Source organism: Vanellus vanellus (assembly GCF_965231255.1).
Source record: "Vanellus vanellus genome assembly, chromosome: 1".
NCBI lineage: Eukaryota > Metazoa > Chordata > Aves > Charadriiformes > Charadriidae > Vanellus > Vanellus vanellus.
The window spans coordinates 154,803,548-154,822,976 of NC_138905.1; the positions used below are offsets into that span (position 1 = coordinate 154,803,548).

Genomic DNA, 19,429 nt, shown 5'->3' on the forward strand with positions numbered 1-19,429 from the left:
CATTTACGTATAGTGCTTGATTGGAAGGGCACAGTTTTATCAAAAGATGTCATAGAGCCTCTAAAGATTGTCAGAAAACAGTAAGCTAAGTAAACAGTCCCAAATTTAAAGTAAAGATAAACAGATTTTTTCTGTGGAGCGTAGTGACCCATGTTTTTAGATTAAGAATGTGCTATGAATTGTACACACTGATACCAATGAAATAACACAAGGCTACAAATTCCTTCCAAGCAACTTCCAAAGGTTTAATTCCTAAGCCCACTACAGCAAGTCAAAGGAGATTATGGGGTTTAGCAACCTTTACAAATATGGAGTTATATTGTAGATATTTGTTTCCCCACATACAATTTACTTATCAAAGTGGGTATAACAGAGTTATAGGGTTGGTTTTATGTATCTGTGGAAGTTTTTTCCACGGCTAATATACCTCCTTAAATAAAATCTGCAGAGTCTATAGTTATTGCAGGGTAAAAGAATCTGTCGGTTATCGGCAATTACATTAATTTAAAAAAAAAAAATACCTTTTTGCAAAATAGCTGATAAGTGTTCTCCTAGTAGCTGTTTCTCCACACAAGCAATCAGTGGTTTCCTAAACAAGGCAAGAAGAATATATTAGAAGTATTAGAGTATGGGGCAATTTTCTCCTGTCATAACGTACTTGCAAAACACTTACATTATAATACAAAAAAAAAAAAAACCACAACAATTTTCTACTTAAAACAGAGGCTACAAATTAAGACAAAAATGTCACATGATATAAGAAAGAAGCAATAAAACACGTACGTAATTAAAAAAGAAATTCAGGTTTGAATACTAAAAAGCAAGTTCTTAGACAGTAGAAGAGAGAAGCTTAGATACCAAAAATCAATACAAAAACATTTCTGGAAAAAAAGTAAAATTGACATTTTCTTGGAAACAAACAAGCAAACAAACAAAACAAAAACCTCCAAGGGTGTGAACTCCAAAACCACTTAATACATGCTGGTGATGTTCAAAACTCAAACTTTTCATCTAATTGTGTTATACACCTACATAATCATAAATTGAGCTAGAACCACAAGACTCAAATTTGCAAAACATTTTAAATTTGCCCTTGAATTTTTCCTACTTTTTACTATTACTAAAATAATTGTTTGATACATTCACTTTAAACAGGACTGAGAAATAACATCAAGTTTTCCTTTCCATCCTTTATAGCCTAAAAGAAGAAAGAAGTGGAAAGGGATAACTAATTCCAACACAAACTTCCTCCATTGTCTACCATACAACAATAAAAGAAAAAAAAATTTATAAAAACTACTTCTCAGACTCTTAATTTAGGTTTTCTAGAAGAGAGGTGCTCGACTCAGACTGATGGAAGCCATTTACATAGCAGTAAAAGTTCCCTTACTTTATGTCCCTGCCTTTGCTAAAGCACCACCTTTCCTGAAACACCCCACCAATGATTTGCCTGACCTTCCATACAATACAGTTTTAGTCCCTTAGTGTCAAAAGGTTAAATTAGAGTTTGGAAATGTTCAGGGAGGGGAACACGGATGACCAAAGTATACAGCAGCGGCTACAAGAAAAATAACTGCACGTATTAGGGCTCTTCTTTCTGAGAAAGAGATGACTTAGCAGGGATACGGTGCATTGACAAGCAGGGAAAAGGTGGAAGGGAACTGACTGATCATTTGCCCTTCCAATGCAAGAGCTAGGATCGTCAATGATGGTATTGGGAGCCTGACTTAAACAAAAGGAGGCAATTTATCATGTGGTGGCTAGTGCACTGGCGGAATGCTTTGCCAAAGGCTGGCACAGATGGAAAAGCTTATGTGAATACCAGTGAAACAGTACAAGTATTTGAAAGACATCCAAACAGACAAACCACATCAGGTTCAGCAAATATCCTAAGCTGAAAACAGGCAGATACGAGGAGAGTATCAGGGCATCACGTATGCTTACTCTATTCTTTCCCTTCAGTGGTTGTAAGCGAACATGAAATACCAGTTAAGACAGATCCTTGGTCTTAACACCTATGGCCACTTTTATGGTTACTTCCATGTTCCCTGAAATTTCCAGCTACTGCTATTTATGGCTGCTGACTGTCTCCAACAGTAGAAGGAGTCAAGGTTGTATAAAATGATGGAACAGCTTATCCTTGGTGCCCTCTCAAGGCATATCAAGGATAAGAGGGTTATTAGGGGCAGTCACCATGGCTTTTCCAAGGGGAAGTCATGCTTGACCAACCTCATAGCCTTTTATGAGGAAATAACGAAGTGGATGGATGATGGCAGAGTGGTAGATGTGGTCTACCTTGACTTCAGTAAAGCATTTGACACGGTCTCCCACAGCATCCTCATGGCTAAACTGAGGAAGTGTGGACTGGATGATCGGATAGTTAGGTGGACTGCGAACTGGCTGAAGGAGAGAAGCCAGAGAGTCATAGTCAATGGGGCAGAGTCCAGTTGGAGGCCGGTAACCAGTGGAGTGCCTCAAGGGTCGGTACTGGGGCCCATATTATTCAATATATTCATCAATGATTTAGATGAGGGAATTGAGTGTACTATCAGCAAGTTTGCTGATGACACTAAGCTAGGAGGAGTGGCTGACATGCCAGAGGGCTGTGCTGCCATCCAGAGAGACTTGGACAGGCTGGGGATTTGGGCAGGGAATAACTTAATGAAATACAACAAGGGAAAGTGTAGGGTCCTACATCTGGGCAGAAACAACCCCAGGTTCCAGTATAGGATGGGGAGCTACCTGTTAGAGAGCAGTGTAGAGGAAAGAGACCTGGGGGTCCTGGTGGACAGCAGGATGACCATGAGCCAGCACTGTGCCCTTGTGGCCAAGAAGGCCAATGGCATCCTGGGCTGTATTAGAAGGGGGGTGGTTAGTAGATCGAGAGAGGTCCTCCTTCCCCTCTACTCTGCTCTGGTGAGACCGCATCTGGAATATTGTGTCCAGTTCTGGGCCCCTCGGTTCAAGAAGGACAGAGAGCTGCTGGAGAGAGTCCAGCGTAGGGCAACTAAGATGATGAAGGGAGTGGAGCATCTCCCTTATGAGGAAAGACTGAGGGAGCTGGGTCTCTTTAGTTTGGAGAAGAGGAGACTGAGGGGTGATCTTATTAGCGTTTATAAATATATAAAGGGGGAATGTCATGAGGATGGAGCCAGGCTCTTCTCAGTAGCAACCAATGATAGGACAAGGGGTAATGGATTCAAGCTGGAACACAAGAGGTTCCACTTAAATTTGAGAAGAAACTTCTTCTCAGTGAGGGTGACAGAGCACTGGAACAGGCTGCCCAGGGAGGTTGTGGAGTCTCCTTCTCTGGAGACATTCAAAACTCGCCTGGACGCCTTCCTGTGCAACCTCATCTAGGTGTTCCTGCTCCAACAGGGGGATTGGACTAGATGATCTTTTGAGGTCCCTTCCAATCCCTAGCATACTGTGATACAATACCATCTTTTGCCCTGGAATACCTATTCTGCCTACAAGGAAAGTAAGGACAATTCGTCTGCTTGAGACTGAGAGGCAGGGCACTATTTCCTAACAAGCAGACAAAGTGAGTATTTATCTTGACTGCTAGCTGATGAATGAGCCTGAAGGCAACTTCTGTGCAGCCTCAAAGTCATCTGTCTCCGTCATCCACTGACTAACCAGGAGACATGCTTATTCTGGTCAGCTGTCCAGAAAGAGCCATGTACTGATGGGCTGAATAAATCTCTCTATAGGCTGCAACACCACACGCTCCATGTGTTGCATAAATCTTGTTCGAAGTATTTTGAATGGTGTTTCCCATGACCATTTTGTCCTGGGAGTATCATTTCCATCTCAAGATCAAACCTAGTAACTAAATTTAACATGCTTTCTGCTCTTTTCATGCACACTTGGAGAGACAATATGACCTGAGGACAATTCAAGGCCACTGATTTTAAGAACTTCTGTTTCTTAATGCAAAGAGAGTAAATTAGTGCGAAGCCTTCTAAAAGTAGGTTTCTAAGCCTTTAACTAAGGATGAGATTCAAAGCAAGGACTTGATGTATATCTAGACTGAAAATACAATATCAACCTATTCTTTAACTTAAACAGTAAATAAATATATATATGCTATAACTTTAAAATAGTTCCATATATTTTAATGTGAGTGATTTTGCCAGAAAAAGCTAGTGACCCTGCAATCAGCATTTACAAGAAGATTCAAGTTCAAATATGTAGCATGACATCCAACACGTGTGTGAGTACATATATATACATACATACAGAATACATCTGAAGAAAATAATAAGTTAAAAAGATAAATTTTATTCATTTAGCCTTTTAACACCCAAAGAAATGCCAATATGGCATCCAGAAAAACTAAAAAATAAAATAAAATGTTATGTTATCAGCTATTATGTTCTTTATTAAAAAAAAAAAAGAAAGCAACAGCTTACTGCAGGACAAACTATACATGGATTTACAGTGTGTCAGTGACTCTGTAGTACTTCCTGAATGCACATTCTTATCCCAGCAAAACACACATTATTACTCAACATCTAAGTGAAACAAGGACAAGCTACCTTGCACAATACGTTGGCATCAGCTGCACCAAAGCTGATCTACAATTAAGTTCGCATCCTGGACTGCTCATGAGTGATATTAAAGTCCTCTACCCTATGCTATAATTTAACATTTTCTTTTCTTGCCTAATGAGTCTGTCTTTCCCTCAAGGGATTTGTGGTTATCAGTACATGAATGGCTAAAATCAGCTGCTTGTTTGATAATGCAAATTTGAGTTCTTATGTAAAGTTTTGTTAACGTCAGCATACACTGATAAATCTTTCTGGACAAATTTCTCCTCTCTTACTCAAAGTATATTTTGATTTTAAAGAAATTGGTTGGGATAAAAACAAAGTCTTATCAAAAACAAGTTGTATCACAAGTGCTGTCAACAAGATAGTATCTTTAAGATAACGCAAAAATAATCTCTGTGTCTCTACAACCATGGATAATCACACTGTTTCATAAAGGATGCTTGACTTATGCTAAGAATGACAAAATTTGTACTCACTGTGTGCTGTGGTCTAAATATGTTATTACTCTGTCTCCTTCTTCTTCCAAACGTTTATTAACATGGTGAAGATATTCTGGGACCTAACAAGATAAGAGAATGTCAAGTTCATGTTCAAGTACTTATACAGTACATGCATGTACACTTTATGCATGTGGATGCTTATATGTGTATGCATTATGTGCATATGCGTAAGTATGTACTGTATAAGTTAGCGCCTTACTCCTTTTGTGTTTTCCCACAGCTTTCCACTAGGTATATAAAAGCTGTAAGACTCTTGGCCTCAAAAATCTGTGTCAAAGCATTTCACCTCAGGTCCCAGTGGAACACCAGGGGATGAGGTGAATGGAGCAGGATTAGATGCAAGGATTCACCTCAGTGCAATGTAAACAGGCGTTTTCAAAATGTTTGTAGTGACTCAACGTTAAAATGGAATTAATAAAGGTAGTCTTCTGTATTTTAGACATATATAATAAACATAGATTTTCAGAGATAAATACATTTGCAGGCTGTCTACGGCACAGCATAATTTTATCTCAAGAGAACAGAAAACAAAAATGTCTTAAGTCAGTTAAGTTAATAAGAAAAAGAAACAAAACAGCAAACTAAATGCAACAAAATAGTAGAAAAGTAAACAGTTTACTTAGGTATTAACCACATAGCAAAATGATGCCAGTGGATATTTTACAGCTCTTAGGCAAAAATAATATTGATGGCACACCTTTAAACTTTACATGGAAATTACTTTCTGGTAGTGCGACTTTACACAAAATGTCACTGCGTTTCTCCACCCTCAGTTACATAGTTCAGGCACCAAAGCAACCTGGAGTCTGCTCTTCCCTTTGACACAACACTGTAGGGTCGCAATCAAAACACCTGAATGTGTACATGTGTACCTGGGTACCAGTGAATTGGATTGAACATTAATACACCATGGCACTACCAGAAGTTCTCATGTAATCCCATAGCAGATAAAACTAACATTAAAGCAATCACCTACGGCATGCACCTACCTCTCTTTCTTGCATTAATCTTTGGCCTTCTGCAGCATACAAGCAATTTGTCTCTTCCAGAAACCTCTGCTCAAATGATTCCTTGTAAACCTGCTCAAGAAATTAATTTACTTATATTAAGCTGCCAGTAAAGGTAGCATATTTTTGTTGTCAGGCATAGAGGGCAAGTAAAATCTCAATAATGCACACAATTATGAGACACGTCAGATAACATTACATTAACACAGAAGTTCTCTGTTTGTCTCCTGGTTTTAGAAAGACTGAGATCAGAGCAGACTTCCCAGTGCAGCAATAGCATGTTTCAGTCATCAGTACTCAAATAATCTAAATTGACAGGCTTCTCTTTAAAGCACACAGATCAACACCAGTACCCAACCTCACAGCACAGCAATGACATCCAATCCACCTGAGCTCAAGATTCTCACTGATATTTCTGTGGCAAAAAAAAAAAAAAAAATACTCCCAACTAGTGAAACATTCCAATCAGTAAAATACCAATATACTCAGTAATGCATCTTCAAATCTGCCAGGTTTATCTCAGTGGCCCAGAAAAACAGATTATACCACATAAGGTGAACTCTCTTTCCCCAATCAAGGAATAAAGTGTGTAAAAAAGGGCAGCAACAGCAATCACAGACATTGAAAAATTTCTGCCTAATGATTAACAGTTTGGTATAGAAAGGAGGTAAGTTAGAAAGGACAACTACAGAAAATAGTTAAAACAGTCTGCAGAAGGTAGCTAGGCATTAACATGTAAACAGAGGGACAGTTAGTGAAAAGAAAAAGGAAAGATTCCTGCAGTGTGGTGGAAGAATAGAAGAAAATATTTCTTCCAAAATATATAGCAGAGCTGTAAAACTCACTACATCCTGACTTTTTTTTTTTTTTCTCTTAAGGACTTTTTAAAGCTTCCTCCCCCCCCGATGCAAACAAAATATGAAACCTCTGGCTTGACAAGCATTCAGAACATAATAGGTCACTAATTCAGCATCACAAGTAGACATGAAGTCATTATTTCAGCCTTCTCTTTACACCAGCTCCATGTTCAACAGAATCAAATACTAGATTTCATTTCTTACCTTCCTTTCCTTCGGGATAACTGGAAAAACATTAACATAACAGTATATGGAACTATTTTCTGTATAAAACGTGTGTAAAGCTCTGCAATAGGAAGCAGCTACAGAACGGGATTTATGCAAGCAGGAATCAGCTTTCAGCAGCTGGGCCTCAATTGCATAACTGCCTAAAAATCAGGCATGAGTAGGAGATTAATTGTTTTCAAATGAAATATAAGGTTTGCTTAATTAATTAATCTTTCTCCAGAAGCTAACTTCTGTTGAAAGCAGGAGAAGTAGAGATCCTGGCGTATAATTACAGTATTATGAGTACATCTCTATCTCAGTGAAGTGACAGATATTATAAAAGAACACATTGGACTACGTTAGTTTCACTAGTGAAAAAAGAAAACTACACTTTTAAGCCAACGAAGGAGAATGCAGACTTAAACCAATTCTGTAAGAAGGATCCAATAAACGGGAATGTTTATATTTAGTTAGCAGATTTCTTTGCTAAAAAGTAATAAATGTTAAAAAGTCAACACCTACAAAAAGCTGACGCAGTTAGAGAAACCTGGCAAACAACAATGGGAAAAAATACAGGAAAAAGCACACAAATCAGATCCGCACCTCCAGGTTATGTGATCTGAAAAATCATTGACAGAAGTTTGCCTTCTCTCTTGAGCTGAATAAGAAGTTGTTAACTTTTTCTGGTACACTACAGAAAGTTATGGATGAAAGTCAGGAGCAATAACATGAAAGGCAGAAAAGCAGGTAAGCTGCCTGACGAAAAAGGATTTATGCAGTCTTCCTCTTCAAACTCTTTTTTTTAAACCTTCAGCTAGCTTTGTAACACTGTGCACCACTTGGGAACGGAGCAGCCTCAACGGTTTGTAACAATGAAAGACAGCTCGTTAGTTTTACTGCACATCACACAAAGCTGCAATGTTGACCTGAGAACAACATACACCAGTCAGAAGCACAACATTTTTATTCTATTTGGTTACTTAGTATCTACGCTAATAGGAAGTTCCAGTAAGTTACAAGATTAACCTGATCTATTTGAAAATGTTTGCCTCAACTTTGCATTTCATTCTGTCCTTGGTATTTCTGCTAAGAAGTTGCCAATGCAGTGATGTTTTTGTGATACAGACTCAGGATCTGGACAGAGGTGGTCTTTTTTGGTTGCTATATTTAACCAGCCTAGGATTAGAAAACCAGTGATTAAGACAGACAAAATATTACGCGCACTAAAAGACTTACAAACATATTATTTAAGAATCTGTAGGTCACTATGTCACTTAAAAACAGGCAAAGAGGTCTCATTTACAGAGAATGAAAGATTGTGCATTGGGTAAAGAAAAGGCAACATTACCAGTCTAATAGTTGGATTTTTGAAGCACATTTACTAGAATAGAATTATTTCTGCGCAACACACAAATTAGAAAAGTCCAAACTCTGCTTCTAAACGTCGCCATTATTAGTAAAGTTTGCTGTACTCACCTGCAGATCAGACAGCATGCTCAACAAACTCCGGAGCAAACTTCTGTCCACAGCTTCACCATTCCGTTCTCGTTCAATCAGCAGGAGGATTCCATCAATAGTCTTGTTTTGAACTTGCTTGTCACTAATAACATGATTTCTGAATAACTCTAGCCCCATATCCCTGTGTGAATATTGAAAATTAATAATCACACTGTTGATTCTTTTCAAAAGTCTGTATCTCAGTTTGAGAAAAATATATACAGTATATACATATTATAGAAAGAATATATTGAGGGTGTGTATACTCTCTTTGATGTTACCTACTAAGAAAACTGTAACAAGAATTACCATAAAAATACCAAATCACAAGCATACACTTCAGCTGAGAACTGTGACCACCCTGTACATAATTCACATAATAAACAAGAATTTTATATCTACTAAGAAAATTACTATCATAAAAATAATAGAAAATCTGAACATCCGCCTTAACATAAGATTCCCTGGATCAGTCAATCTACGTGTAATTTATAAATTTTGGTTGAAAGCATAAATCCTGTATGTGTTTAGGACCTTATGATCACCTGTATCAGGTTCTTGTTTCACACCAAGATGATAAGGAATGGTGCCACTAAGCCACTAAACATTGTCTTGGCCAAGGAAAACAGAATAATAGATAAAACTTGTTATCCCCAACATCTTCACATATATCAGCATTTCATTAAAGGAAATTTTTCTCATATGAGAAAAAAAAGACACAATGTATGAACAGACCTCTTCAATAACATTCAGTAAAGGGAAGCCTAACACAAAGACTTGGAGGAAAACTACCACAGAGGTCAGGAAGAAAGACACCCACAGGACAAGCAAGGATGCCAGGTTCCTCAGGCAGCCTGAGGAACTCCTGAGAGCACACAAGCCAGCCAGGCAGGGAAAAGGCACGCTCTTACTCCATATCTTTTTTTGCTTTCGAGAGTAGTGGTACCAGAAATTTTCAGCAAAGCCTGGGTTTGTTTGCTTAGGTAATGATATAAAATGCCCCTCAGGAGGGATGGTGAAAAACTAAATGCCCCAAGCTGTGACCACAGTGTGCTGAAAGTACAGCAGCATCTAGGGGAGCTGGCTTTCATCTCAACGCCCTGAGCCGTAGGTCTTGATTCTAAAGAGGCCAGCGCTGGAAAGATGATCTGCACCTTGTCAATGTATCTGACTTATTTAAAAAACAGAGGAAGAAGTTGAGCGTTGAATTTTTCAAAACCAGAAGCACTAAAGTAACACTTGGCCCAGGGTTAAGGTGCAGAGGCAGCAGCCCAAGGAGGTTTCCCACACAGCCAGCCTCACCCAGGATGCGACAACTACAGCTATATATATATGCCTTGACTTTTAGGCATATGTTCCCAGATCTTTTTCTTCTTCTACCCTCACTTTACAACAAATATTCCTGGGGAAGAAGGAAATGACACGTGCATATGCTGACATGTGTATTTCCATAATTAACACAAAATTTTAAAGACCTATTACACCGATCAAATATAATGGGAAAAAATTTCAACCTTTACAAATATAACAGCATGTTCAAACTCTAAAGATTCAAGGAATACTTACATGGATACCTACCATATAGAAGGAAGCATTGAATTTTGAAGTACATATGTACGATCCAAAAATAAGAAAATGCTTCTGATCATGATCTGAAAACATGTAAAGGAAGTGTTTTTCGCTTCACCAACATGTGGCATTTTAAATTATAAAGCAACTTCTGAAAAACTACATCACATAGACATGCCCCTTAATTGCTGATGCATGTATTTTTAACTTTTGTGGCAACTTTTACAGCCACCTGTATTTAATTTATTGATGTTAATACTATTACTAAGCAGTATTACCAAGTACATCCAAGATAGTTTTCAAATTCATAAACATAAACGAATTAGTTTTATTCGCCTGCTATAAGTTTTCGTCCTACTGAGATACATAAGCTGTTCAAGCTCTACCACCAAGACACTCAGCAAACACCCTGAAATAGCATGCTGCCATAGTTTTTGCTTTTTTAAAAAGAGAAGCTTTAAGCAGAGACAGTAATAAACCATGCAACAGATCTTTTAATAATAAAAGTTAACTGCCAAAATTCATGAGAAAAATAGAGATACATTAATTCTAACAGGGAAAGAAGGTATAAAAATATATTATTTTTTTATTAACTACAAAAGTGGGAGGAGGTGGTTTTTAGCTTATTACTCTTTCACATTCAAAATCCATTTTTACCTTTGCTCACAAAAAGGCTGCCCAGTTTTCAAGTTAGCATAACTTAACTCAGGGTGCCAGTAACTAACTTGCCCCCAGGCCAGCTACAGAGATTTCTATCCCCAGCTGCCCACCTACTTCTCCCCTAAAAGGTTCATTGCTTCTGAAGCAATTCTCAAGCAGACACAGTTTCTGGCCAAGCATATTAAAGTAAAATAGTAGCGAGGCCGATTTTTTTTTCTTAAATACTACAAATGCTAACTCAGCACATAGGCAAGAAAGCCACTTGCTACAGGTTGATGCTTTCAGGAGGGGAAAAAACCGCTCAAAAGTAATTAAAGTGAACAGTGTTCATAGTAAAAGCCTTTTTATAAAAACACAGGTCTAGTTTAATTACATTTTCAAGGCAATAAACTTCAACTCTATTTTCATCACACTGTTGAATTTGTTTTGAATAGTTTCCATAACACTTTCCATTCTTATTTCAGATAAAAACCACATACCTCTGCCCATCCCCCACACAGGAGGGGATTCAAGAAATGAAAATAGAAATTAAACCATTTGGGGCATCTGTAGCCAAGGCTAAGCAACAATGCAATGAAAACTTATGGTAAAATCCTGGTTTAGAATTATAATGAAGCATTCTTAAAGGGACAATTCACATGGAGTGTCTTTGAGAGAGGATTTTTTCCTGTAACTTAATTCATCATGGAGGTACAGGACAAGAAGAGCAGAAAAAAAGAGAGAGAGTTTCAGTTCTTTACTCTTCCTCTTTCTTAGCCCTATAATCAGGATAATAATCTCTGCCTTGGGGCTGGGGCAGGGGGGGAAGTCACAAATTAACCCAGCTTTTGGAGCTGTCTGAAAGCAAAGATTTTGGATTCTCCTATTACTTAAAATTACAAACTGAAAACAATGTCAGCATAACCTGGTTAGTTTTTCTTTTCACCCATAGAAAACAGGTGTCAATATATTTCTGAGTGACATTCCAACTTCATCTGAAACCTATGAAAGTCAGAGTTAACACAACAGAACATAAGTTTTCAACAGCAAAACCACCCCCAGCTAGCAAAGGGGAAAGTGAAAAGCAATGCTGAAACTTGGTGGAGGAAGTGCAACACAGTCCACAGTGTTAAAACCATGACAAAATCCTTTTTACCAGATTTCACACCTCAAGGATATGTATTCTGAACATTCAACTTACCATTTGTCTGCAATGATCTTGCCAGCATTTATTTATCTTCTTTAAAAATAAAAGACTATCCAGAGAATCTGTACAGCACCTATTAAGGAAAACTAGCTTGCCTGTGTCTTTTGAGGCCAGATTCTGGAGATGATCTTTGTCAGCCATTAAGCAAAGCTGCTCCATGGATATTCTGATGTTACTAGGACTGCCCAGGGATAAACCATTAATTGCAGAGCTTCTGCCCAGCAGAGGGGCTGGCAGTTCTCCAAAAGGCCTCCCTATGTTTTCAAGGAATAACACTCACCGCTCTTCAGCAATACCATCTAGTGGCTGTACTGTATAACTTTGATATAGATTTAAACAAGAAGTCTCACCAGTGTCAAAAACAACCTTGTCACCAACTGAGGTGAGAGGGAAAGAAAGGTTTATTTTGTTTGTTTAATGAGTTCACACTGTGCACAACCGGAGTGACCCTAATCTCTTAAAAGCAGTTACAGTTCTAAATAATCCTCAACAAATCCAAATACCGCTCTTTTCATATACATCTCCAGGTCTCCTTAAGTAAACTATAGAGTTTTCTTCATTACACAACAGATTCAACAGTTATTTACAAATAACAAATTTTTTTATGTGTGGTATGAGTAAATCCAAATGTGACTTTACCTTCCTCTCCTGCACAATATCATCTCCAACCCCCTCTGGCCAAATCTGATTAATGTGATCTCATGCCCTTGGGATATAAAGTGGTATACCTGTAAAATATAAAATTCTGAACTCTCCAAACCATCATCTTTGTCAGAGGGCAGGGAGAACACAAAGTTTTAAACCACCAGTTTTCAAACATTTCTTCAGAAGATCATCTGAAGTCTGAAAAGGCAGGGATGCAAAAAATGTTTGACTGTACACTGCTTTAAAGCAGACTGTAAGGTTTGGTCCTCAGAGATTAGTTACATTTAATAGACTACTGTACTGAATAATGTACTTTTTAGTTAGATGTGATTTTAAATGCATCAAAGTAAACATAATTAAGAAATCAACTGCCATATAAGAGGTGAATTCACAGTGCTGATTTATGAAGCTATGCTTACATGCTGTGTAGAAGCCTGACTCCTTAACTGGGACTCAAAAAAAACCCCACCCCAAAACACACACAAAACCATTTTGGGACTTAGCCAGATATCGGGGGGGGGGGGGGGGGGGGGGGGGGGAGGAGGGAGAGGGGAAGAAAAAAATTCTCTTTCTGAGTGTAGGCACCTCCCTGGGGAATGCAGTGAACTGAGAAACTGTGTCACAACCCAAAGCACAGTTAAGGCGATCACCTGGAAAGAAGGTTCTTTCTGGGCCCCAGTCCTTTGCTTCTTTCTACCTTAACCTATCATTTTCTGCTAATAAAATACATACAGAGACCTGGAAAACACTACTAGCACTACTAGTACTGTAGTTTCTGGTCAGTATGTCACTCTCCAGGAACACAGGGACAGCCGGGGAGGGGGGCTTAGACTCTATTTATCCTACTGCCTGAGCAAGTGCAACCTCTAGGCTATTACACAAAAGACAGCTATCACGTAAAGCAGTCTCAGCATGCAAAACACAATGGGACTCAGAAAACAGGGCCGGCTGCACCCAGGTGTCCAGAGAAGGTTTACAGTCACTTCTGTGACCAGTTCAGTCAGAAGAAAAGCCTGACAATTTACCATAAAACTTCAGGTTACTGTGCGTCCCAAGACAGCCAAGTGATCTCTTGAACTTAGGGCTCTCTCCCAAGAACCTCCCAAAGTACATGTGAGATACCTAAAGAGCTTGCTGAATGCCTTCACGACACATCACTGCTAATCAGTAGTTATTGTTGCTCAAACAGTGTACTTTATGTTTGAGAATTCTTTTACAGAAGACACTGTTGCAAATTATTGTGGTGATTTAAACTATTGCTACTGTAAGCATCTCCACTACTCATCTGCCATAACAACCCATACCTGCTGTTAAATCTCATAATGCTATTGAAATTTTCTAGATTGGGTGTAACATTTGCATTGCTATTAAAATAAGCAAATTGTTATTAGTATGCTACTTATCAGTACACAAAAATTATTCACCCAGATGACTAAAGTTGCTTATGCCTGATTTGAAAATATGTAAGTGGTCAATGAAGAACCTCTTTAACACATTGGCAACTACAGGTGTAATTTTTACAAAGTGTTGTTTTAAAAAATAATTACTCTAACCATTTCTGTGCACGAGAAAAGGATATTCTCTAAATTGAAGGATTTGTGCTTTCACATGATCTTCACAGACTTGTCGCAGTTGTTTGTACAGTGTAGCAGAGACTTTGTACGAACAGAGATTTTCAACAGCCTAAAAAACAAAAAAAAAAGATTACAAATGAGACCAAAAAAAAAAAACACCCTCAAAATTTTTGTGCCTGTGCAATCAAGGCAAAGCAACAAAGAAAAAAAAAAAACAAAACAGATTATCTGTCCAGGCTGTGCACAAAAACAAAATATCAAAATACAATTATCTAAACTATGTAGAAAAATTAAGACTTCATTATTCCTTTCTGATTTTGGTCCCTTCTTATACTGCTAGATTCCATTCACCGTCACCATTTGGGTCATATTTCAGATGTGCTGTTAACAATTACTAGAATTTCCACCCCCCAAATACTCTGCTCAGCAGCAGAACTCTTCTGTAGGTCCATTTTGTACATGCTCCAGCACACGCACACATGCACTTTTTCGGTGGGAACACAATCATACCAAATATTTTCATTTATTGCTAATTTTAAGGTAGACATTTCAACCACTCTCTCTAAATGGTAAATGAATACAGCTGCTTTCCTGTCATTTTATTAACTTATTTCTTTCTGAATATTTCTTTCTGAATCACACACTCACGCTAAGGTATGTAAACTAAGGGGAAAGGATGAGAAAAACCCAACCAAACAACAAACCCCTCACATTAACCATTAAATAAACACTTGAATTGATTTATTGGGACTTCATGAGATTTAGTTGAATATTTATCCGTAGTTGACTAAGACCACCAATTCTGCCCAAACCCAAACATTCTTGTGGTCAGCACATTAATGTAAATCAAGTTGTTATGCAGCTGACCTAGACTGTGCTGAGACAGCTCTGGCCACCTCTAGAATACTGCTGTTCAGCTATTCAGTAACTGCGTTGTCTTACACCAACATTTTTTCCTCCCAAGAAACTCAATGAGAATGCCAAAGAGAAAACATAGCCTTGGTTGATACCACTGCCTATATTTAGACTTTGTTCCAGGCACACTTTATTTTAACTTGTGTGCTGTGTTTCAATAAATTATTTTATTAATAGACCACACCATCTGAAATGAATCACAATGAAGACAGCCAAATGTTCTGTGAGAACTGTAAAGTTTACAGTAAGTATTTTTGGCCATTCAGTGCTTCATACAAAATTATCCAAAAGAGTTGGAGATGATTCTCAGAACTGAAAATCCAGCTGTCTTTTCCTTTAGCTTCACCTCAACTGCCTTTATGCTATGAGGGGATACTGCAGAGAATACTGCCTAAGATTTAAAGCACTATTTCACCTGGGCAACTAAGATTGACCCAAGAATTTTTTCCTTTACTCCAGAGGATTTATAGCGTCAAATTTTATGAAGTAATTTTCTGATAGCATCAATAAACTTGGGCAAAGCTTCAGTATTTTCCCAGGGCTTGGCCTTTAGTTTTCCCCAAATTTAGCTTTTTCTGGTGTGTCTTTCTTCATTGTAATATGAAATGTTATGGTGCCTAATGCCAGCATGTAACTTTTTGTCCAAGCATTAGCAAGTGTTCTTCACTCTGTTTCAGTTTAAGACCACCCAAACACGCTAACAAGTGCATGGGCTGAGAAAGAGGTGAGGGGGAAAGCAGGGCTGCTTCTTTGGGCAACAGTGCTGGCTTAAAGTGTATTTCAAACTGCAGCTCTATCACCTCAGTGCTGCCTCTACTAGCTGTTTTTGCTTTTTTTTTTGATGGGGGGTTCATGAATTCCAGTAATTTCCTCCTCCACCTTTTGTTTCATTCAGAGTTTTGGTTGCCTGTCTTTCTGAAGAAAATTGATTTGACTTTTATTCTTCTTGCACACAATTAGTTTGAAAGAAAGCTACAGTAATTACCACATCTACAAGGATATGAGAAAGACAACACTTTTAGACACTTCACCTACACAAATCTAGTAAAATTTCTGTTTCAAATCAACCTTTTAATAGCTTGTTTTGAGCAGAGTCTTCTGTTTTATCATTTAGCATGCAAACTATTGCTACTTCTTGTATTATTTCCTCTATAGGTTCTAAGAACCTGAAGAGTTTGTCTTCCAAAACACAAAATGAATCTACTTCCCAGAGATATCCCCATGGGGTAATTCTAACGTACCTGATGTCATTTTATTTCAATGCACATCAACTATGGCTTCCTCAATTTTGATACAATATTAAAGAAAGCAAACAAACAAAACCATTACACAGCGCCTATGTTATGTTTTTTATCTGGTCTTAAAACAGGTAAGTAAAATGATGTCTGCAACAAACAGTATTCACACATAATCATTTTGCAGACAGTTTTTTATGTTTTCTAAGACATAGCCCTTCCTATCCATCCAAATAGTCTGGTCAAGACTCATTTTTTTTTTCCTTCACTACTACACCATCCTACTCTATGTCCTCCAGAAGGGCAGTGCTGCCCCATTTCAGGTTATTTAGGACCTTGTTGCAAAGCGAATTTTCTTTTTCCATTATTTTTATCACTCATTCCTCACTTGGCAATTCTTTGCACTGCCCCACTTTCTCTATCCCATCAAGTGTAAGCTACTTCTATCAAAATCTGTGCAATCTACCACCAATCCCAGACATCATTTCTATTTTAGTCGCAAAAAATTGGCTGCCACCCTCCCATTGCTCACTGACTATGTCTCTGCCAAGCACCTTCATGCCTGATCCCATGCTGCCTCTAACGCCTCAAAAGAAGTATCCTTTAGGCTTCTCACAAAGCTTTGTCATTGTTCTTCAGTTTTTCCTCAGCCACTGTGCCAAATTAAATAAATAAATCAGAAAGTTCAAAGGCAGGCTGGTACACCAGCCCACTCACCTCACTGAACTCTAGCAGGCCTTTCACTTCCTCCCATAACATCAGATAAAGACACACACAAAAAAATCAACCCCAAAACCACCCTGAGAGTAAGAACTGATGCACAGATGCACACGCAGAAATTTTCCCCTGTGGATGACTTGGTGCTCACCAACAGGCAGTTAAAACGATCTGTAAGTACAGATCAGGTTTCCGATGGATGCTGAACTTCATCTTTTATTCCTTTGGCAGGAGAGTAAGTACCTATCTATGCAAAGGCACACTGACTGCCACCACCCACTGTGCAGAAATCTTGCTGATTTGCACCGCTGCCTTACAGATTATTGGACTGGCCTTGTGCAGTTTCTACAAATAAGCAGGCAAACAGAAAAAGCAAGAAGTACAGTTTTCCCTTCATAGTTTATCTGAAATCTCCCTCCTCCTCTTCTGCCAAAACTCAAGTCTGTACCCCGGCGATTTCATAGCCATATTTCTATAATCTCATTTCTGAGCCTCTGAAAACAAGTTAGGTAATGCTCAAAGCATCTGTGGGTTGTTGTTTTTTTTTTTTAGCTGGGCATGAAAAAGCAGGATTTTTCAAATGCTGAGTTTAAAACCGTAAAATGTGTTATGTAATTCAAACTCTGCAAACCTGCAAGTATTAATAGATTAATGTATCGTGGTCAAGTTATCTATTTAAAGGGAATAAATTATATTGGGACAATATGCATTTACATAATCAGCCATTTTAGAACCATATATTATACACCTTAACTAATCACAGAGACAAGTATAGTCAGCTCTCAAATTCATCCTGATTTTCTTGAGCATGGACCCAATGCAGACTGCTGGCTTTCTCCTCCCTCCAGTCCGCACTTAGCCAGCAACATCAACCTACCTCAACTGAACATTTCGAAAATTTTAGATGAGCATTATAATGTCTTAAGTCTTGATCTTGTAATGACATCCACATCTGCAGATCAAACACCTGCACCTACAGAAACCTCACAACTTAAGCTATGTAGCACAACTTAGCACATCAGTAATTTTCTATAACAAGATCACTGTGAATATTACTACTTCAGTTAAATAGCTCAAAGCATGTGTATTTAAAATAATATAGTACTAAACCATATATAAATGGAGAAAGTAGAAAGAAATGGCTCATGAGTACCTCTCTTTTACCCTCCCTAACCCCTATTCCAGTAGTCCAGATGTTCCAGAAATACTTTTTCACCATTTTCATGAAAAAAATAAGATCCTGATTGTTACGAAAATGTAACAGCAATCTGAAACACAAGTAAACTTGACAGTTTGTTGCCTGCTCAATCAAGGTTCTTTTTTAATTCCCCAAAGGGCATTGACATTGAGGTCTAATTGTTATTATCTAATAATAACAAATATTTCAACATTACTATTCACAAGAGACCATAGCATGTACAAATGAGAAATCATCATAAAATATGTATCCACATAACCCAGCAAGAGTGACATCCCATTTTCAGCATTTTGGGTAGCCACTTTGTTGAAGAGACCAAGACTTAAATCTCAGCCCTGCCCAGGCACAGCTTTCCATGTCTCCCAACATAAACTGCTTTTTCATGGGCCCAGGTCCTGGTAGCTCTCCAAGGAACTGACATATAAAACTGCAAACTGACTAGAAACAGAGTATGGAGTGAACAGTTCAAAAAACACAATCAGCTTTTAACAAATCAAAACGCATTATGTTAAATGTGTATCTCTGTGAAAGACAGCAGTCAATTTTCCTTCCGTTAAATCGAAAAAAAAACCTACACGCCTTACCTGGTAGAGCTCTTCAAGGTTGTATTTAATAGAAATGCTACTCTGTATCGCTCCCACAGCTTCATGGAGTTTTTGCCAGGTGTCCTGAGTATAATTATCTGGTAATTTGGGTCTTTCTGTGAAGGAAGACACAAGTAGCTGAGAACCAGCAGCCCGTGGGGAGCCTGTAGCAACCTTTCTCCCCCTGCTTCATCGAGCCAAGCCGTGTCGCTGCTTGGTCGCTTCAGTTTGGCACACGGAGAGGACAACTAACAGCACCCCGGGCGAGGAAACCCGGGCGGCTGCGCTTCACCCCCCGCGTTACTTGTGGCAAGGTAACCCCTCGCCGAGCTGTAATTAGTTCTGACACTAAGGTGGCTTTCTGCCCGCTTCCTACGGGGCACAAGCCGTCGCTGTGCCGCTCCTCCCGCTGCCCCCACGCACGGAGCCCCACGCGTGTTCCCGCAAAGCCTTACGCCGGGGTGGCTGACGGCAGCGGGGAGGGTTATCAGCCCGGCGGCAGCTTCCCCTCGCCCAGATAAG

At 38.7% G+C, this 19,429-nt stretch overlaps 1 protein-coding gene across 3 annotated transcripts in view; it reads right to left on the bottom strand.

Moving 5' to 3' along the window:
• The window catches only part of CUL4A (cullin 4A), a 40,620-nt gene that overhangs the window by 20,825 nt on the left and 366 nt on the right, over window positions 1–19,429 (bottom strand). For all 3 annotated transcript variants that reach the window (XM_082478972.1, XM_082478974.1, XM_082478973.1), the window contains exons 2-9: window positions 18,908–19,023; window positions 14,263–14,367; window positions 12,034–12,102; window positions 10,203–10,276; window positions 8,604–8,766; window positions 6,046–6,135; window positions 5,033–5,115; window positions 522–589 (exon numbers count right to left, since the gene is read on the bottom strand). In XM_082478972.1, the coding sequence (XP_082335098.1) occupies window positions 522–589; window positions 5,033–5,115; window positions 6,046–6,135; window positions 8,604–8,766; window positions 10,203–10,276; window positions 12,034–12,102; window positions 14,263–14,367; window positions 18,908–19,023 (768 nt within the window). The remainder of the gene's footprint in view (window positions 1–521; window positions 590–5,032; window positions 5,116–6,045; window positions 6,136–8,603; window positions 8,767–10,202; window positions 10,277–12,033; window positions 12,103–14,262; window positions 14,368–18,907; window positions 19,024–19,429) is intronic.